The 22,471-nt window shown below is 35.2% G+C and overlaps 2 protein-coding genes across 7 annotated transcripts in view; one reads left to right on the forward strand and one right to left on the reverse strand.

The window, feature by feature from the left end:
• The first annotated feature begins 1,130 nt into the window (after positions 1 to 1,130).
• On the forward strand, positions 1,131 to 4,029 carry LOC142979323 (basic juvenile hormone-suppressible protein 2-like). The gene is made up of 5 exons (XM_076124177.1): positions 1,131 to 1,237; positions 1,495 to 1,628; positions 1,711 to 2,544; positions 2,621 to 2,793; positions 2,884 to 4,029. Exons 1-5 carry the CDS (start codon positions 1,153 to 1,155, stop codon positions 3,911 to 3,913), a joined length of 2,256 nt encoding a protein of 751 aa, XP_075980292.1. The 5' UTR covers positions 1,131 to 1,152; the 3' UTR covers positions 3,914 to 4,029.
• A 6,238-nt stretch (positions 4,030 to 10,267) lies between these two features.
• Positions 10,268 to 22,471, reverse strand: part of for (cGMP-dependent protein kinase for) — a 122,389-nt gene continuing 110,185 nt past the window's right edge. For all 6 annotated transcript variants that reach the window (XM_076124174.1, XM_076124175.1, XM_076124176.1 and 3 more), the window contains 8 exons: positions 20,041 to 20,182; positions 16,238 to 16,332; positions 15,764 to 15,910; positions 14,380 to 14,699; positions 14,179 to 14,266; positions 13,689 to 13,873; positions 12,507 to 12,723; positions 10,268 to 12,166 (listed from right to left, as the gene is read on the reverse strand). In XM_076124174.1, coding sequence (XP_075980289.1) covers positions 12,001 to 12,166; positions 12,507 to 12,723; positions 13,689 to 13,873; positions 14,179 to 14,266; positions 14,380 to 14,699; positions 15,764 to 15,910; positions 16,238 to 16,332; positions 20,041 to 20,182 — 1,360 coding nt within the window. In that variant the 3' untranslated portion in view covers positions 10,268 to 12,000. The remainder of the gene's footprint in view (positions 12,167 to 12,506; positions 12,724 to 13,688; positions 13,874 to 14,178; positions 14,267 to 14,379; positions 14,700 to 15,763; positions 15,911 to 16,237; positions 16,333 to 20,040; positions 20,183 to 22,471) is intronic.

The raw sequence follows: 22,471 nt of genomic DNA on the forward strand, positions 1-22,471 counted from the left end.
CTATTCGTTCCACTGTATAAAGGGTCTACCTAGTGTTCTGCCAAAATATACAATAACATAAAGTACAATTAAGAGGAACACGAACGAGGTAAACTGATATTTAATTAGGAACACAACACTAAAATAATACGAAACGTTACATTTAATGTTATTTCTACAGCTTTGTTACATTCTTAAATAAACATAATAATATAAAATTATGTCAGGATAGGATTTCCTTCTTCTCTTTCATTCGTAAAGGCAGATGCTGTAGCAAACGATCGCCGTGGTAAACAATAATATTGACTGGCAACGCGCATCAGATATACTACGTACCTACAGTCAATACAACCGCCATAAGTAAGTAATAATTTTACGTGATATTAAAATCAAATTTCTCCGAAAACTTTTTTTACTTTTCGATAACAAAACTCCCATGATCAACAAAAACAGAATACCGTTTTACATCTAAAAAAACCCAGGAATTTTTCTAACAGAATATTTTTATTCTCCACACCAACATTTACTTCCACAACAATTTGTAAAGGTAAACAAAATAAAATGATTCCCGTAAAACTGTGCACATTCTCGGTGTGCTTATGTTCTTGAGTGGTTCGCAAATATTTGGTGACGATATGATGGTAAAATATTTTTACACCCCTTCGACATAAACAATGAACAGCTGTTCATAAATATTTCGTTGTTGCAATTTTACAACGTCATCTTGAATAACAGATGTAACTACACTCACACTACATGAACCGAGGGTTCCCGTAGCAACAAATATCAGTTTTATCGCAGGTGAAAAGTTTATCAATGATCATTAATGAAAACATAATATTCCAGTGCTTAATCCGTTTACGGCACATAAAGCTGAAATGGGGTCTGTAAAATTTCTGACCTGTAGGTTGCACAAACTGAAGCAAGAAAGTTTAACCTTGTCAAAATCTGTTCGTCTTTTTATCACGTTCTTATCTGTAACTTATTCATATGACTTTCTTATCAATAAACATAACAATATCAACAACATTGTAACATAGGAGATACCCTTGTTTAAAGACATTGGATATTAAAGCAAAACAAATATATAGATTATCGTCATGCAGTTTTGGTATAAAAGAGGGTGGGTTGTGGGGAGGAGTACAGTTGATCTCACACTGAGTCGACTCCACGATGAGGGCTGTCCTGTTACTGGTAGTCGGCCTGGCCGCCATGGCCACGGCTAGACCTGATCTCGACGATATCACCACTGGCGTCGGTAAGTAATTTCTGTTTTTTTTTCTGATGACTTTGTTTTCTGGTATGTTTTGGGGTCTCTTATGCAAGTCGTCAGAATTTAGGAAGAAATCTAAGTGTTGCTAGTTGTAAGCCATTTATACCAACATTATAAATAAGTTTTCCTTTTGTTAATTTCGCTAAACAGCGACACCAGTTTATATGATGTTTAGCTGGGTCTTAAATATCCAATGGGTGAATCCAAATGAATTACTGTAACATTTATTTTACTTTTTGCAGTCAAAGTAGATATCAAGCAAAGGCAGATGGTCATCCTGAAACTGTTTAACCATGTAACCGAGAAACTTATGTACAAGGAGCTTGTGGACTTGGGCAAAGACTACAAAATTGAGGACCACATGGAATTTTATACTGTAAGTGCATAATTAATTATAGCTATGTTACCTAAACTATGTTTTTGACGAGACTTGAAACTAATTAAACTTCTTTTTACAGAAAACCGATGTTGTAAAAGACTTCCTTAAAATGATCAAGGTTGGAGTCTTGCCTAGAGGCGAGATCTTCACCATTCATATTGATCGCCAACTTAAGGAAGTGGTCACCATGTTCCACATGCTGTACTACGCTAAGGACTTCGACACTTTCCTAAAGACCGCCTGCTGGATGCGTCTTTACCTTAACGAAGGCATGTTCGTGTACGCTCTTACCGTGGCAGTCAGACATCGTGAGGATTGCAAAGGAATCATCCTTCCTCCTCCCTATGAAATCTACCCGTACTACTTCGTACGCGCTGATGTGATCCAAAAGGCATACTTACTCAAAATGAAGAAGGGGCTTTTGGACATGAAACTGTGCGATTTCTACGGAATCAAGAAGACCGACAAAGATGTATACATCATTGATGAGAACATCTACGACAAGCGTGTGTATCTCAATGACGAGGACAGGCTCCGCTACTTCACTGAGGACATCGATCTAAACACCTACTACTACTACTTCCACATTGATTATCCGTTCTGGATGAAGGACACGATGTTCGACAAACTGAAGATGAGGCGTTTCGAGCTTACTCTATACATGTACCAACAAATTCTGGCCAGATACTACTTGGAGCGTCTGTCCAACGGATTAGGCAAGATAAAGGAATTCTCCTGGTACAAGACCATAAAGACAGGATACTGGCCTTGGTTGAAGAACCACAACGGTGTAGAGTTCCCTGTGAGGTTCAACAACTACGTCATCGCTCATGATTACAATCTTGACATCATCCGTCTTTGCGAAGAATACGAGAGGATCATTAGGGATTGCATCGTTAAAGGATTCATTGAAGTGAGTATAATGGTAGCTTTATATTTGTTTTGTAAATCGTAAGCGTGACAGTGAAATAATATAATTTATATTGCAGATTAACGGTATGAGGCTCGAACTCACAAAGTATGATGACATCGAAATGCTCGGCAAGCTGATCTACGGTAAAATTGACAAGACTGTTCTTGACAAGACCCACGTCGTTGCCTACCGCTACTTGTTGATCGTCATGAAGGCGGTCTTTGGATTAAACACATTCAATTCTGATAAGTAAGTTTCGATAAACTTTACACGATGTTTAAAATATTTTTGTTTATGTATATGATGACTTGTTTCTCAAACTATTTTTACTTTTTACAGATACTTTGTCGTACCCGGCGTTTTGGACCACTACCAGACAGCGCTGCGTGACCCCGTATTCTACCAACTGCAGAAACGCATCGTCGACCTTATTTGTTTGTTCAAACTTCGTCTGCCCAGCTACACTAAGGAGGACCTCTACTTCCCCGGAGTGAAGATCGACAACGTTGTTGTTGACAAGCTCGTCACTTACTTCGATGACTATCTTATGGACATGACTAACGCCGTTGTATTGACTGACGAGGAACTGAAAAAGACCAAGACCGACATGGTCTTCATGGTACGCAAACGCCGCCTTAATCATCAGCCTTTCAAGGTCACCCTCGACATCTTGTCTGACAAGACCGTCGACTGTGTGGTCAGAGTATTCCTCGGCCCCAAGAAAGACCACTTCGGTCGTCTCATTGACATCAACGCGAACCGCCTTAACTTTGTTGAACTCGACACTTTCTTGTACAAGTTGACTACTGGCAAGAACACAATCGTCAGGAACTCCTACGATATGCACAACCTTGTCAAGGACCGTATCATGACCCGTGACTTGTGGAAGAAGATGGAAACTATCACTGACATGAGAGACATGCTCGTCAAGGACTTGAGAAACTTCCACACTGGTTTCCCGACCAGGCTGCTGCTTCCTAAGGGTCGCGTTGGTGGTATGCACATGATGCTGTACGTCTGTGTCACTCCGTTGAGATTGGTCGACAATGTAGACATGAACGTTTTGGACCTGTACCGTAAGGATCTGATGTACGACTTCAGGTCGACTGTTCTTCTCGACAAGATGCCTCTTGGTTTCCCTCTGGATCGTCACATTGACGTCGGTACCTTCTTCACTCCTAATATGAAGTTCGTTGACGTAGTTATCTTCCACAAGAAGATGGTTTGTGACATGAAGACCAGGTGGAACCGTTGGGTGCTGAAGGACTACGACTGGGTAGACAGAACACCCATGACGTCTGACACATACTTTGTTGATACCGACATCAACACAAAAATCACCCGTGACATCAACCTCACCGATTTCTAAACTGACTTCAATTAATTGATGATAACTGACTAATGATGTAGGATGTAAAGAAAATATTTATTTATTTATATTGTGTATTGAATGTGTAGTTGACGAAGAGGTTTCCAAACGGCATGTTCACGAATAAATAAATAAAAATTATAATATGCTAAATATATATTTTTTATAATATATTTCTTTGTTTTATTCATTCGCTACAATTCATTCAAAACATTTTAGTTAAAGCCAAATCAAAATAAAACAAAAAAAATAATTCAATGGAAATTCAAATGCACATGCGGTATCGTGTTAAACTTATGGCCGGATTTGACGAAGGCATCGCCGTACCCATTAGATTCTTCAAGCCGGAGTTACATACCTCGCCATATTCTTAGAAATTGCAATTCCAATGATTACAAAATAATTGCACGATTATCGCTGGCTGTAAATTGGTCATTATTTACACTACTTCTGTCCAGTTTCACATGCTATGCTAGTTTTTGTAGAGTGCACTCGAGTAACGTTAGTATTAGGGTTCCATGACTCTCCCTTTAAAAGACACAAGATCCTTTTCTATAGCAAATCAATAATACACCTACCACATATAATTGTCTTGTTATAAAATTCAATATAAAAAATAATGATGTGTTTGGCGCTAAAAGGCATCCTTACCAATGCGTAATATTTGGGTCAGAGCCCATTCGTCCCCTAAGATTCGCACCCTGTGCCCACTCGTCCCCTGGAACTTTTGAGGGGCCCATTCGTCCCCTGAAGAATATTTATTTTTATTAATTCTTCTAATATTAGTACATGTATATGTGTATACTGCAGCTTGGTAGTCCTGGTACAGTCGCGCAGAAAAGGCTATGATAAAAAATATAGTATTTCGGTAGATATCATGTTTATTTCAAATAAGATTAACACATACAAAATCACAATGTCCTAGAAACTAACAAAATACAACTCTTTTACAAAAATCAGTCTTGATTGACCATCATATAAATCAACATTACATATAAATATGCAGAAAAAAATAGAACACATATCAACAGTAAATAATTACTTCTTATTTTTTTGTATATTTACTAACTACATACATGCAAAATCATAATGGATTATCATTCATCATAGCTCTTTTTTCAATAATCTGTTATGATTTATTAAATTAATTCCGTTAATAAACTGTTCACAATTGTATTATGTTAACCGTTTCTTATGTAAAATATAGCTAATTTTATCTCAGGGGACCAATAGGCACCTGAATAGGTGCCGAATCTTTAACTTATATTGTATATATATTAGAGGGGACGAATGGGTACCTTAAAAATAATATTTTTTATTAAAATATTAATTGGTCCCCTACCAGGAGACCAATGGGCACCTATGTAGGGGCCGAATCTACAACTTTTATACTAGGGGACGAATTTTAGGGGACGAATGGGCTCTGACCCATTTATCTTATGTATATTATTTATGTACATCTTCTTTACTTATATATTTTTCCCAGTATCCCATTAAAAATGGGTGACCAATCATTTCAAAATGTACGGAACACTTGATTTTAGCCCGGCTCGCATGTGACCGGTACAAAATGATCCAAGTCGTTGATGGACAAGCTGTTGCCTAACCCTGACTGTTGACATCACATTTTTAAGCACGCGTAGGCATCATAAAAATCTAGCTCTAAGTTAGTGTATCAATATTCATCAATCTATAAGAATATGTTTTAAATGTTAAAAAAAATATATTCAAGTCCTTTATGATCATAGTATTTGTTTTGCATTTTCACGTGCTGTAGGTACGTCTGCTTTAACTGAAATTTCCATGTATGTAGTAGTATATAATGTAACAAACTTTATACAGAATGGTTTCAAGTGAAGTAATGCATAGTTGATCACGCACGTAATGTGATAACATTTTACAGAGACTAAGTAAAACATTTGCAACGTCATCAAAGAGTACTATTGCCGTTAAGTTAAAGATTAATTATTAACGCATATTATTATGATTTTCTCATTGTACATCTAAAATCATTACAGACGAAGGTTTTTGGATAAAAAGCAGTTTCTTTGAACAAAAGGTTCAGCAATTTTATTGATGAAATCGAAAAAAAAACGGCAAAATTGTCTTTAGACGATGAAACCGGAGAACATGAGCTTGTAGAATACAATATTTGCGGTAAAGAAAACAGTGATTCAGCGGTTGGTTTGTTTGCGTAAACAAAGCCCTTGTTCCTCCCTCAATTACGTGGGCCAGCCTTAATTACTACCCACAGAAAAGTTGACCAAACCATTTCAATCTTCTTTATGAAGAAAACAGGTACGAGATTACAAAAAAGTACCTTCCACATGATATTTTATGTATACAAGTACATTTTTGAACTTGATAAGGTACAAAAAGTTCTTATGTGTATGTTCGATATATTACGTATGATTAGCAAAAATAACTCAAATTATTAAAGCGGAATAAAACTATCACATATTTTTCTTGCATACTGGTAGTCCCATTTAAAAGGTATTCTAACTACAGCACTCTTTTTAGAATGCTGCCATTTAAATAATATTCTTTTGGAGGCGCAAAATAAAAATCTAACCGGCCAGGAATATTTCCTCAGGTTTTGTATTCTCTGAACACAGTTCAATTTCTTATTTTATCTTTTTCATGAAGCGTATATTTTAGAATAATCTTTAACGTACTCGTAGGCTTTTACTTTCGCCTTAAAGTTATTTAAAGCTTATGAACTTTAAACTTTCAAGGAGTACGAGTTTAATGTAGAAAAGATTGGATCTAGGCGACTAGTTGAATATCAAATTGTAGATTAAGAAACTTTTGTTGAAGATTCACATACTAATAAGATGAGCCGAAGAGAGGAGAGCATTACAAAGGTAAAATATAGGGATTAGTGAAGTTATGTCGAAGTAACTCAACTTTAAAGAACTTTTGAATTCAGCCGAAACGTTGAAATGTAAAAAATAATGTAATAATGTATGTATTAGGTAAGTAGAAGTAGTACCTACGTAGCTTGTTTTATTAACCTAACTCATACTTGTTCAAGTCTACTGTCTATATCCCGTTAAACTAGGATAAAAATAGAACGAAGAATATACATTAACCATTAAGCGTTTTAATATTGATGTGTTTTTGTTATCAAAGAAGCCTTTAGGCTTTTAGGGAAATGGCGACTAAAGAGTGGAACAAAGGCAAACATCGTTTAATTTCGTAACGCTAAAGTTCAAGTTTTGATCAATTTGCAAAGTTTTCTTAATGGAATTCCGAATTTTGGTTTGTTCTCTTCAAATTGGGCCATTAAGTCAATTTGCTGTTATCTTTTACAGTTTGATAGATAACATTAATTAAGTTGTAAGGAGATTATTAAACGTGCTGCAATTTTATGAATTAAACTGAAATCGTGTTCAAACACAATCGTCGAGCGTCAATTCTACGATTAACAGACATTCGATGTCGGGGAAAATTTTAATGGTTTTTTATTACGAACACGATTTGAAGAAGGTTAGATTGGAAATGCTCGCTAGACGGTAAATGCTGTGATTATTCCAGATAAACCAGGCGTTTAGATTTAATACCGAATGCCTAGAAAGCATCCTAAATATTATGTTTAGTCAAATGTACCTATACTTATAATAGATACCTATTATTATGCCACTAGTGACACTCGTTTTCGAAACTTTTAATATTAATTAAAACATTCGCAAGAAAATCCACTCTAACTTTTCTTAAAATACTTACCCGCATAATTAAGATAGCCATTGTGGGTTGATAAATTAAATTTTAAATATACGAAGGAAAACTATTCATAAGAGAAGAGGAGTTCGGTAATATGGTTCCATACGTTCCTATAAATCAATATCACGAAAACCAATGCCTACATTTTACATTGTCCGCTATCCCTTTTTTCAATACATCCAATGATTGGTACCAATAGCGGAGGGTCGGGCCCCTGACTGCGGAACCAAATTATCCCATTAACCACAGGATTGACGTGATCAACGCGCGAAAATGCCTTACTTCCTCACTACACGGTTGCTAGCCATTGTGCGGCTCAGCAATTAGCTCTACATTGTGTTTTGTTATTTATATGAAAGTATTGCATTGTTCTGTACCCAGTAAATATTAAGCAAATGCTTGTTTTCTTTCGTGTATCTACAAATATCAGATATCAGTGTCGCCTGAATCTGTATAATCCCTTAATATGTTAGACCAATTAACAATACACCATCTTCAAGTTAAATAAGTTTTTATAATAATTCATTTATGTATTTATAATAAGACAAATTACAACGAAATCTACCTACAGAAAGCGAACGAGTCTTCCGAACATCTATTATATATTTGAGATACCAGACACCCCCAATAAAACGGGGTATCCTAATTACACTCATATAGTTCACAGTAAGCTATTTATGAACAGTCGTGTCCGGTTGAAAAGTGTGTCGCCACAACTTTATTGCGCGCAGTTGCGGACAGGATAGGGAAGGACAACTTGGAGATAGCGGGCCCTCGCTGCGGAATTCCGGATCGGGATGCAATTGGCGTTTGGTACAAGGCATGATCTTCTAGCAAGTTCTTGATATACAAATAAAATATATTTAACGTGGCTTGTTTCTTTTAAAGTATGGCTAGAGGTCAAAAGAAAAATAACATAGTGGGCTAATTGAAGAAATATTTTTGCATATTCCTACATATAATTTTACGTACATCGCACGGATCATCATGCCCTGATTACAAATTGGTACTTACGTGTACGCTGGAGCCTGGAGAAGCAGCGGCATCGTTGCAAAGTAAACTCGTAAGTTCGGCGCCGGCGCGTCTCGGTCCTGTGACGTCACTGACACTTTCTAAATCAACACTAATCACTTCGCGCTTATTTTAGAACAGCACTGCACAATCGCCATCTCGACTGATACATATGTACATAGACCTTATCGGTGTTGCATATTTTGCGCGCACCCTTTGCTAATAACAAATCTGCCGCTGAATCCAAGGAACATTAGACTCCGCGGTAACAATAAAAACACTCACTACCTTACAGTGATAAACTATCAATAACACTAGGGTAGGTATCGCAGTATATTAACACTTATAATTAAAATGTCTTTATTACACAAAACAGTAATTATTACTATTTAAGCACACTGAAAACTAAACTAAGAACCATTATAAGCCTTTTTTTTGCGCAAAGTTAACTGTCTATTTTAGTTTTTAGCGCGTAATGTAGGTAGATACCGATAAATGTGTCAATGTCACAAGTTCGGGGGGCACTGGCGGGATAGATCAATCAAAGTACATCAAACAGTGCGACCACGTCGCGTGCGCCGTGTGAACGAACTTTACTCGAGTTTATTACGTACAGGCTGTGGAAATTTATTAATCAAGATAATTGTGAATAGTTCGGTAATTAATAATTATAATAATAGACACATTTTTTTGTATTCCACATGCCTTACCCATAAGTTGAAAGAAACTAGTCATGGTGGCGGCACATTGTATAACATGCATGTAAAGCCGCAATGCGTGATGGAACAGCAGATTCTGATTAAACCAATTTAAAGAACCGATATGTTAAAACAAAAATCTATTTTTTAAAGACAACTCCCGCACTAAGTATTGCTCTTGTTTTACGGGGTCTTTTACAAACATAAAAACAACTGACACGAAGTACAACTGAACCCGAAACAATTATCTGTGTATCGTCCAAAAATCATGTAGGTACAATGAGTAATTAAATCATATTATATTTGTAATAAAAATCTCAAAATATAGAATTCTTAATACGCTACAAACTTGAACCCAAGCCCCAACAGAAATGCAGGAGCCAACTGCGAAATGCCAAATGCAACCTCGACTCTATAAGTCTATACATATCTACTTATATATAAAATTGCTTGATGCAGTTTAACGTTAAGGCGAGTCCACCTCACTGCTATCAGATTCAATTAATCGGAGATCCTAAGATTCAGAGACATACCTACGTTGGTTTAATTGAAATTATAGGGTTAACTGCTCTGACTGTCCGTGTCATAGCTGAGAGTAAATATGTGTATGAAATATGAATATTGACTATATTTACAATTTTTTTTTATCTGTGTACTTTGTGTTCTGCTTTTTTTAGCAAGTTCTTTTTTTAGAATTCAAAGAGTAGTTCTATCTATGCATTTAGTTATCTTATCCAAATTAAGCTACTCAGCTTAAATGCCAAAATTACAATACTCAATTCAGATAGGATTTCTACGTGATACAGTGTGAAAATTGCTTACTCAGTTGTAAATTACCGATTTGATGTGTTTAGTACTTTTTGAGTTCAAGAATTCAGAGGGTTGATGGGGTATAAAGTATAAAAATGAAAACAACGATAGATCTGTTGAAATAATGTATTTTTACAGTTTCAAAAATCAAATAAAGTATTTAATTAATTGTTTTAATCCTAGGGATTACAAAAATAAGTATTCATATAACAATTTCTAAAAAAATATTTTTAATTACATAGCTTCGATTGCATCACCCAAACATCAATAATGTTATTCATACTTACATTGATGAACAAATTTAATTAATTTGCTAAAGGGATATTTACAATGACAGTAACTTCTACATTAAAATGGAAGACTTATAATTAAATTGACTATTATAAATGAATTAAACGATAAGTCTTAGATTATGTCATGTTTGGAGATAGCTACCGAGTAAGCCGAAAGCTGTTTAGTACATGACCAACTAAACTTAGTAAAGTAACTATTAGTGGACTCTTCAATATATTTATTTATACAATAATTTCTTAATAAATACAATTAAATGTACATAATATTCCGATTTAATGATAATGTCACTAAATTAGGTAACTATTTTGAGAACCAAGTAATTTGTTCGCTAACAGAAACTGATTGTTTTGATAAAAAAATCTAAATACTCAAGTAAAATTATTAAAAAAAAAATCGTAACTTCAAGTTTTCTGGGTTTTAGTATGAAAAAATAGTTAATTGGTTGCAAATAAAATATTGGACATAATGTATGGTACTTTTTATATTATTGTAAACTTTTCTTCTAGAAATATTATGTTACAGACAAAACGTAAAAGCGATGAATAATAAATGTCAGAACAAATCTGGTAACACAATATTTTGGCATTCCGGTCACCCTGTCATAACTATTAAACTGTAATACTACAAATATGAAATATTTGATGACTTAAGGTATAAAGGAGACCAGCTAAGTTGGCACAAGTTATAAACAAATAAATATAGATTCATCTTTTCAATGGTCTATAGTACAATTAAAAATCGAGTTAGGTTTGCGCACTTAATATATGAAAACTCTATAAGTTTGCCGATAATTACGTATGTACCAAGTTTGTTATGTTTCTGGCACAACATCCTCGGTATAATTACAACTAGGTATTTCTTTTAAAGTAAATCGAAGTCACGAGATTTCACTCAATTCCTTATTTAGGCACCCTTTAGCTAGCAAAATATGCATTTAGAAATACATACGTACATAAAAATACAAATAAGTACAAAGTAATAGAACCGTAATTTGTTATTATTGCACTATTATAGAACCAAAATAATATAGTGACGATTTACTAAAAATGAAATAATAATTAATGTAATAGTTGAGACATAAAAATAGATTATAATTTATTCTATTTACAATTTCTAGTGACATTCAGAGCGTCATTTTAAATGTTTCTAATGATGATATTATACCAAACTGATTAAAAATTCGAATATCAACATTAAACTCTCTGAAGAACACTATCAGTTGCCAAGCAACTGGCAAGACTAACAACTAAATAATTAATGGCATTAAAAATAACTTTCAACTGTCATTGGAACAATAGCGCCGATATGAGAAAACAGTTTACTTGTTCTAGTAAAAGAGACGCCACAATACATTTCTTTAACTTTAAGTAAAATTATAGATACGAATCAGTATAATAGATTGTGAATTTAGACGCTACATTACTTCCATAAAATGTTAATATAATTAATCTGCAAGAAATTGCATTTTTGTGAAATTCATTGTCTGCAAAGCATTGATTGAAATGTACATTTAATAGAAGGAAATAAGGCCATGTCTATAATTAAACTCGTTTAGAAATTGTTGTCCCATCCGGAGAGGTCGTCTGGGGGAGGTTCGTCACCGTCGGGCGGGTACTGGTCAAAGTTATGAGTGTCGATGGCGGACTTCACGACCGGAGTGATCGGCGGCTCAAGCGAACGCTGCGCTAAGCCCTCCCAGTTGAAACCGTCGAACCACCTGGAAAGTTACAAAGAAAATGTCTAAATAAATCGTTTTTTAATGCTAAACTTATATTAAAAGTGATTCATTGCCAAGTCACGAATAACACTGTTTAAAATTGCTTCCCAAAGTGGTTACAAAGTACAGCAAACGTGATTGTCTACAGTCGCTACTGTCGAGCATCGAACGTTTGACATTTCAAATGAACTGTCAAAATAGTTCCAACGAAGCCCAATAGAGGCGCTGATAAGATTGTCATACAAAATATCTCGATGACTAGCCGATTGTCGGTAGTCGATAGTAGTTGAGAATCGAGCTACCAGTGGCACTTGAAGTTAATATTATAAATGAATCTTACTTGTGTTTCTGAATCTCCGTGATACCGCCTCGTTGGTACCCGAGCCTCTCAGCAGGATTGTCTCGACACAGCTTCTTGATCAGATTGGCGGCGTTCCTCGTGATGCAGCGAGGGAACTCTACCGCGTCGATACCCTTCAGAATCTTGTTGTATGTCTTCATAGGGTCTGTGCCCGTGAACGGCGGTGAACCGGTTAGCAGCTCGAACATTAGGACACCTGGAATCATGATACAATTATATTAAGTATTGTTATTAAGCATTCAGATAAGTGGCTACCAAATAAAGCGACTAGCAATACTGATCTTTTCTACCCGAAGCAGATTCTGCTACTAATTTCTTGATAAAAAGATCTGAGCGAAAATTCAAAGCGTGTCTGTTTCGTTATAATTCAACTGTATTCCTAGCTATAAACTGATTGAACAGTTAATATGCCAATTTATGCAGACTCAAGTCCCGCTATACAATATCAAATAAAATTTTATAACAAAGTCTAAAAATAAACGACGAAATGTCGTGACCATGACAATACGTTGTTATTTTATTATTTGTATAGTTTGGCGGTTAATATCTCGTAAAATGTATATTATCTTTTAAAAGTGTATAATTCTCGCCAACAAAACGCAAGTGACCTTAAAACTGATAATAATTTCGAAAGGAAAAAGACCTTGTTTGACAAAATGGTTACGTTAGCATACATTATAAAAAGTTAAGAAATGTACAGCAATTAATGTTGATCGTTTATTATATTAAGAGCACAAGTGTAGAGAAGACTAAAAATAGATTTGATATTTATCAATATCTGATTTCGATGAAATGAATTACAAAATCTAGCAAAAACCGGAGAGTCATTGCAGTTTCAAACCATAAGGAGATAAGAAAATCAAAATTAAATTTTTCAAATTACCATGAAATATAAAACTCACTTTACGAAAAGTGTTGTATAGTGTTATACAACACTTTTACTTACTTATATAAGCCAGCGATCGTGGAAGCTACTATGATAACTAATATACAAATATACGGGAATTAACGCGGACACACACTTTACGTTAAAATGCCTAACGTTTCGGCGCAGGTTGCACTCTCCGTGGTCGTAGGCTGGCTGAGGAGTCGTTAATTCCCGTATCCTATTATTTATTAAACATGCAACGCGAGAGTTAAAAAGTTACTATGATAACTCACCTAAAGACCAATAATCAGCGCTGATATCGTGTCCTCGGTTCATGATAACTTCAGGGGCGACATACTCCGGCGTGCCGCAGAACGTCCACGTCTTACGGCTAGCTTGCAGCTTCTTCGAGAAACCAAAGTCAACCAGCTTTACGTAGCCTTTGGAGTCTAGTAGTAAGTTTTCTGGTTTCAGATCCCTGGAGAAACAAAATATTTTTAATATCGATGACGGGAGATCGATCAGTTTTTACAGATTTTTTTAATGACAACTCCTTCACTAAGAATTGCTGGTGTCGCGGGGACTCATACATACATACAAACAACGGACACAAAGTACAACCAGACCCGAATCAATTATTTTTGAATCGCAAAATAATTGTTCCGTGTGGGAATAGAACCCACGGCCTCCGGACCAATGGGAGCGGCGTAGCAACCTAAACCACTGCGCCACAGAGGCAGTCTGAAACATTTATTATCATGGTCTATATGGTTAAATATTTACCTGTAAATGATATTTCTGGAGTGAAGGTAGTGGAAGGCTTCAACCACGCAAGCTGTGTAGAATCTTGTAGTGGAATCGTCAAATTGACCTGAAATTTAAATTTAAAATTAGAGTAGACCATTTCATTTGATTTATATGGTACAGATTATTGTTTATTTTTTAACGGATAACATGAATGGTTTTAAAGCGTTGAAAGCTTACCTCTATCTCTTAAAATAGTCCATAACTCGCCACCAAGGCAAGTCTCCATCAGCATATACAAGTATTTACGATCTTTGAACGTCTTATACAACTTGACGATGAACTCGCAGTTCATTTCTGACATTATCTCTTTTTCTGACATGATGTGTTGTTGCTGTCTCGTTTCAACGATCTGGGCCTTCTTCATCTGCTTCAGGGCGAAGGAGCGGCTGGAGTCGCCTTGAATCTGGACCAGTTCCACACGACCGAAGCCACCAATGCCGAGAGTCGCGATGATGCGCAAATCTGATAAACGCAAGTTTGCAAATTCCTCGTTCAATCTGAAATACGAACATACATTCCATAAGCTTCAATGACAATAGCGTTCTATTGAAATGGATAGTAACAGCAGCCGCTAGGTTTTCCTCATCAATCCTACACGTTAATGCATATTTGACTAATCAGTAAGGCTAAGCCATGAGGGTTACTGATATCGTTCATGTCAACATAAACGCAAAAGGTCCAATCGCTGATAACGCCAATAAGTAGGACAAATGCCATAAAAGACTTGAAAAGAAACAATAACTGCAAACAATGGCATTCAGAAAAAGTATCAAGGCAATTTCACAAATTGCTTAGTTTCGGAATCAAAAAATCAAGTTCATCTTCTATCAACTTTCCTATCAAACTTAATTGAAACGTCTTTGTTTTTGTGACGAATCCATTACTAAGTCATCCAGATGCACTCATTGTTTTAGTTTTGCTTCACAATCTGTGATGCAAAAACGCGGGAAATGTAATTGTTATCGCTCAATGCCGCCACAGACATATTTTCTACGTCAAAGAGGAAAGTTAATAACAGATTTGCTTCCACTGTTTAATTAAAGAAGTAGAAAGTTATCAAATACTTATTTTTAATTCGTTACCACTTACCAAGATATTAAATCCGTTTTGTATGCGACGTAAAAGAAATAAAAACGATTACAGACAGTGAAATCAAGATATTATTGTTATCATTTTTAATTATTATATTGCATTGCAGTCATTAAACGAGAGTCATATAGGTGAACCAACACAATAGTAGTTGCAATCGTGTGATTTATTGTAGTGTTATCGCAGCCAGCTTAGTTGGCCAGCATTTTGTGTGAACTTGACATAGGAAGCTCCCAGGCAATGAAGTCATACTAATTATGTTTAAACAATAAGGGTAATTACAATACATTTTCTGTTTGATTTATACGTTGATAATATGACAAAAGCCATGCTGGTTGTTAGCAAACAGTTTTAAACATTTAACACTTCTGTATTCTTTAGTATGTTGATGAGTAATTGTCTAAGTAGAAGAGATGACACAAGAAGTTACTCATAAAGAGTGCTAATTATTGTAACATATGGGATGACTCACCTTGCCCTGCTCTCGCCCTCGTCCTTGTATTTGGTGCGGATCTCGTCGAGGGTAGAGATCAGCTGGTTGAAGGTCTCCCGGTCGATGACGAGACATGTCGTGCCCTCCGGCGAGTCGCAGATAATGTTCGCCGTTCGAAGATCGTCTCTGAAAAAGATAACAGATCACTTGAAAAAAAACTGGTACAAAAAATTACCAAGGCAGATAAGAATATTTTTCTGGTAACATCTGATATTTCTATAAACCACAGAGGGCGTTCTTGCCATGACTTGTCCAAAAACGTGTCATGACGTATGCATATATTGCAACGTAAATAAGAAGCCGACCAAATCACCTTGACAATGAGACAAGATTTTTTGTCAACAATAAAGATGACTGTATTGCACACAATCATTAAGAAATAAAACTGCCTAGGTAGTGTTTAGTATTGACATGTGTGCATTAGAAGTTGATATGAATTTATAGAAAGCTCACCCTTGCAATGCCTTCTCTCCGAAGAAATCGCCTTTCGTGAGAGTTCTTATAAATTTCTCATCGTTACTGTTCGGTTGTTTCTGAGTCACTTTCACCTGAAAAACAAATAAACATAACCATAAACCTCTAAGATCATTTGAAAGATTACTTGCGGAAATATTGGAGCCGGGGAGATAAAATTTGTACCAAAAGAAATCTGCTCATTTGAGAGGCCAATTTTTATTACTATACACAAAAACTTGACAATTTAAAATCTTTAAAAATCCATATACATTTTAATATTAAGATACTTTAATACCTCAAAATGTTTTCGGTCTTAAAATAAAAGACCAAATCAGGCGATTCCGCCATTATTTATGTTTACATAACCAGTTACAATCAAAATACAACGTGACGTCGAACAACTTAAATAATAACAGGTTGAGTGAGTTCATTACTGGCCGCATATAATGTGAAACGGACGTTTAGACTTCATCGAAAGTTGTCATTAAAGTCCGGATGGACAAGCGAAGTACGGCACGGAGGGCTAACGGACGACGGTGCACTTACGTACTCACAGTAATATGCCAGGCAATTTAGTCACGAGCGTGTAATTACTGGTTCCGTTACGTAAATTAGTAATTATCCTCCACTTCTGATAAGGGAAGCTATAAATTCTGAATGTTACTCATAAATACTAAGCCAAGCAAAAATAGAGCGATTTACGGTATCGCATGGAATCTACTGACAGGAAAATATATGTCCACACATGCAACTGTAAATTGGAATAATGAAATAAACAGAATGGAACAGGAACTAAGCTATTCCAACAAAAAAGTTTCAAACGTGATTAATGTTCAATGAAGCATCAAAACAATTGAAGCCGAAATGTTAACACCTCACGGCGAATTGAAAAGCTAAACATAGAACACTTTTTACGTACAGTTATTTTAGTCTTTGTTGTATTTCCACGAAAGTAATGCATTAAGAATAAAGAGATATAAATTTCTGTTGGACGCAGGCATGATACGAAAGTAAATATAGTATGTACTTTAGCGCACTTTCAACGACCGGAAACCGTTTTACGATCGGCTTAAATAAAATATTTACCGATGTAGGGGAAAAAAGTTGGCTTGCAAACAAACATTGATGAGATAACAGCGGAAATAGACGAGATAATGTAACTTAGAGTAACAGTCGACTGAGATGAAGTCATCCGGATAATTTCACAAGATCAACAGAACGGGAACTCTAGTCACACCTCAGCGCTCTTAGAGGTGGTCGCTTCAAAAATGTTTATATTCCAAGAATAGTAACCGATATGGCTAATTATTTGGTGTAACCAAAGATATAGCCGTTTAATTCGCTAGAGCGAGACAATCTTGACACGTCTTTTGACTATTAAAATACAATGGTAAAAGAAAAATCTTCTAGTATTTGTCTTTGTACTATCTGGACAAAAAGTTACTTAGTTTTTATGTACGGGTGTTGAAATAATAATGTATATTACGCTATTCAATTTTACATAATGCTATTCTTTCAATCGGTCAAATGATATGTGTGAGTGCTTATATTGGCTATGTGAATATTCAAAGTGAACAAACAGTTACCTCACGAATTGGGAACATTTTGGTGTTACAATATATCAAATTTTGAGAAGAATAGAAACATTACTTCACACTTATTACTTTATTGTTGACTTTGGTATTTCACAGATTTAAGAACAATGCTCTCAATGTTGAAGTAACCTTGCAGATTTGCAACGCAAAAAGATAAAACACTTTTGTCAAACAATCGAGAAAACTTCTAAAAGTATCGACTGCAATACAATTTTAAAACAATAATACCTAAAACAATATTCCAGATGTAGCAACAATGGTATCAAATATGTTCTATCATACAAAAGAAAAGGTTAGATAACAGAATTCAAAACGAGTTTCAGAGTCGAGATAGATTGTTTCCGCATTCAAATATATTCATACTTTAGCAAGTAATATCAGCTGATAATTGCTTTGCGGTAAATTGCTTCGATTTCTGATATATAAATAGACAGTCGAGATGGAGTAGTTAGATGTACGACAACTTATAAAAAGTAAATTAGTCTTGAGAAATTTTGGAATTCACTTTCTCTCGTTAATCATTACACTGTTGAAGATGAAGACAAACGTTGAAAGAATTGCGATTACAATTCTAATAATCCCGTGCAACCCATTCCGAGCGATGTACAGAAAACAAAGAACAAGTTTGTTCAGACAATGAGAGTGGTGTAGCCTGATAGTTTCCCACAAAAGCGCACAAAAATCTGGCCTCAAAATACCATCGCATAATCCTCTCGCTTGCGTTCGGTGCGCTGACCTTGTAGGCACAATAGCCAGGCTTTTGGCCTCTACCACCTCCGTGTTATATAAAATTGAGTCACAGCGATTGTTTTGTGATGTTTTGATCAATTGTGATTAGTTGGAAGTCATTTGAATGGACATTACGATAAAGCGGAAAAAAGAAATAAAGAAACTAATCAAAACGTCGCTGCGTTACCGATGCAGGCTGTTTTTAGTTGGCAATGAATATCCTTAAGTCATCGGTTATCATTATTTTAGATATGGAGCTATTACTTTTGCTATTGCATGTCCGGGTGTAGATTTAGCGTCAAATTAATAATATTCCAGCGTTTGTATCAGCAAGAAATAACAATCAATGTTTGCAGAGACGAATGTTAAATGCCAAGGTGAACTTCTTGCACAGTCACCGTCTAGAGCTTGAATGTTATACAATTTACTGTCATACGAACATAAAGGAAACATTATAACTTTCGAAATACTGTGCGATATGGGGAATGAAAAAAGTTGCTACATAATTCATTCAAAATAAAAAATAAAACAGATAGTTTCAAATGCAATTTTTTAAATTCGCTTATCGAATCTGTTTTTTGAACACGTTCATACCTAACAAGTTAGTGTTTTATTCACTCTAACTACCAGACCTGCAGACGTTCCGGTAAAATTTATAAACTAACTCTCAAAATACGCAAAGTTATTGATAGCCGTCTATTATATCATCACAAGTAATATTTCGAAAGCAGTATCATCACAAGATGAAATCAAGAATCAAATAACGATGGCGAGGAACATGTTTACAAAACAGAGAGGCGTGGTCAGAGGTAAAAAAGTCACGTCGCTTCAAACATTGGACAGTCGAAAGTTGATTCAAACGAAAGTGAAAACTTTAACATGCACATCTTCACATACGAGATTGCTCTTTACGGCTATCATGTGTTTGTCATCCAAATAAATGACTTTACCACGACTAGAACCCATTTACTAAAACGTTACCAAGAAATTACCAAATCATTGTCAAATAATGTTAGAAGATAAAAAAATATCGAATTGTGGCTTTAACTATCGAATTAGAAAGTCGTTATGATGTCAGTAGCTAAAGCTATTTTAGTAATAGCCTCATTATGATCACTAATAAAATATATAAGGTCATTAGAAGAACTGGTAGGTTGTTTGTTACGATCGATATTGAATCTTTAAGCTAGAATGAATAGGCAATTATTTCTATTTATATTTTACTCCCAGTCATCTACTTGGCCATGACGAGTCTTATCAACACTACTGTCTATCATTACTTGTTTTATGGCTATCAAACATTTGTTTCGGATGCCTCCTAATTTATTACCAAATATTAATTTAAGATTAGCTTTATGCAAAAGGTCAAAGGAAAAGGACGTTGTTAATATCAAACGTTACGAAATCAAAAACTTAAACACCTCTTAATATTCTAATAAACGTTAAACGTGAAACACTAATAAAAATGCCACATACCTGTCCCTTAGATATGATGAAGAAGGTATCACCGCGGGCCCCTTGCCTGATGATGTAATCGCCGTTCTGGTAGTGAGTCTCCTCCAACACATCGGAGATCTTGATCAGCGTATCTTCGGGCAAATTCTTGAAGATCGGCACGCTAAAACAAACGACAAAAACGTTACTGGACCATCGCTGTTATGTCACACGGAAAAAGTAGGTTCTAACCACTCTAACTGTGTTACGTTGACCAATGGAAAGTGTTTATTTGTTATGGAATTTAGACGCCATAAAATAAACAAGTTGAGGTTGATGTTATGGTTCATGAGCTGTGTTGTCATCTCTTGTAGATAACGGATGTTGGATGTTTGTTTGTGTAATTATGTAGCTATAATCGTATAGCCATAATATTTGAATTAGTATTGTCATCATTTTTCTATTGAGTTTAGATTACAATTCAGATAGATTAATTAATGTATTCCAGTCGCTCAAAATGTGTGTTCTTTTATAAGAATTGTGTATTATTTATTTTTATAGTATCTCTGCCATACAAAAGAAACATATCAAGTGTTTAATAAACCCGAGTTTAGTAAACACTGGCTGTTCATATTTAGGTGACATCATCCCATACTTGTTTCTCACGACAGACACAATTATCTATAGATCATATTATGGGGGCCTTTTTACACCCACAACAATTTATCACGGTCGATAATACGTCTTTCCGGGTTCCAATATTCTATCCGTACAGTACGCTGATCAAAATTTTTATCGATATTTCCGCTTATAAATTGTTTGAATTTCTAATGACTACTAACTGTTAGATTATTTATGCAGAACTGGCGATAGGAATCTTATCACTTCAAGTAAATTTATGCGTATTCAATCTATACTTATACTTATACTTATCTATACTTAATATTATAAAGCTGAAGAGTTTGTTTGTTTGTTTGTTTGTTTGAACGCGCTAATCTCAGAAACTACTGGTCCGATTTGAAAAATTCTTTCAGTGTTAGATAGCCCATTTATCGAGGAAGGCTATAGCTATATATCATCACGCTACGACCAATAGGAGCAGAGTAACAGTGAAAAATGTTACAAAAACGGGGAAAATTATGATTCTCTTACGTGACGCAAGCGAAGTTGCGCGGGTCAGCTAGTATACTTATATACTTATATACTTATACTTATAAAGCTGAAGAGTTTGTTTGTTTGTTTGTTTGTTTGAACGCGCTAATCTCGGGAACTACTGGTCTGATTTGGAAAATTCTTTCAGTGTTAGATAGCCCATTTATCGAGGAAGGTTATAGGCTATATATCATCACGCTACGACCAATAGGAGCAGAGTACCAGTGAAAAATGTTACAAAAACGGGGAAAATTATGATTCTCTAATGTGACGCAAGCGAAGTTGCGCGGGTCAGCTAGTCAAGTATAAATGGTTAAATTGAAAGTAAATGCTAAAAGGTGGCAGGACCACTTGCGAGATTTCCTTGAGTGAGTCATGTTATGACTCAACAAGTTAAAGTTACTTAGGCTTTGCTGTATTACCTGTACTGTATAATATATTAGTAGGGTTTCAATTTTGACATAAATCTTGTTTATTGCCTGATAAAGTAGAAAATTTATTCTGAGTAGACAAGAAAACATGTGTAGGATTTGATAGGATTGATTTAACGAATAATTGAGTTTTATATGACGACAGTTAAAATGTTATTTAGGTATAACTTTAATTCTAGAGTTGGAACCATTGATAACCTTTTACAATAAATAATCTGGAAACATTAGATTTTTTCTGAAAGAGTTTCTTCTTCTTTCTTTTACGGGGAGTTTTGCCAATAGTTTCATTGCCTATCTTTAATAAAAATAAATATATTTCAATACCATCAAATAGATTTTAGTTCTTCATTGTAACTGTTATATTTTATTGCTGGCCATTAATATCTCTGCGAAAGATCTTGCAGGTGCTAAGTTGTTTAGATAATGCCAAATATATTTCGTACTTCAACTTTGCCATTTCAATTCCTGCACGCTACTACTATTAATAGCTGACTTTATACTATTATTTTATGACATTAATAAAAATACATGTCTCAAACCTTGTCCAATTAACGTTAGAACATAATTTTAATAAATCTATAATTGCGGAACTGTCACTGATCGAGGCCACTGCCAAAACCTTGTTGTAAGGTCAAAATAATGTCAAATTAAAAGGCTGATCTTATTCTAAGACAGTTTTTATTACAGTATTAGTAATGATAAGGTCATACGGACGTTTTGAGATCTTTATAGTCGCATTACGTGTGTGGTTGTCTTAGTTGTGTAGAACAACTAAATGTTGTGACACACAGAAACGTACGTAACGTAACGTTTGTATTTCCTTGAAGGTTTAAACAAAGACTAACATCGTTTCTCTTCTTATATCATAGGAACGGATAGGAATCATCTCC

The sequence above is a fragment of the Anticarsia gemmatalis genome, chromosome 16, assembly GCF_050436995.1.
Source record: "Anticarsia gemmatalis isolate Benzon Research Colony breed Stoneville strain chromosome 16, ilAntGemm2 primary, whole genome shotgun sequence".
Taxonomy (NCBI): domain Eukaryota; kingdom Metazoa; phylum Arthropoda; class Insecta; order Lepidoptera; family Erebidae; genus Anticarsia; species Anticarsia gemmatalis.

Coding starts and splice junctions, on each gene's coding strand:
- LOC142979323 (XM_076124177.1), top strand. CDS start 1,153: ATGAGGGCTGTCCTGTTACTGGTAGTCGGCCTGGCCGCCATGGCCACG. Junction 1,629..1,710: donor ACCACATGGAATTTTATACT/GTAAGTGCATAA, acceptor TTCTTTTTACAG/AAAACCGATGTTGTAAAAGA. Junction 2,794..2,883: donor AACACATTCAATTCTGATAA/GTAAGTTTCGAT, acceptor TACTTTTTACAG/ATACTTTGTCGTACCCGGCG.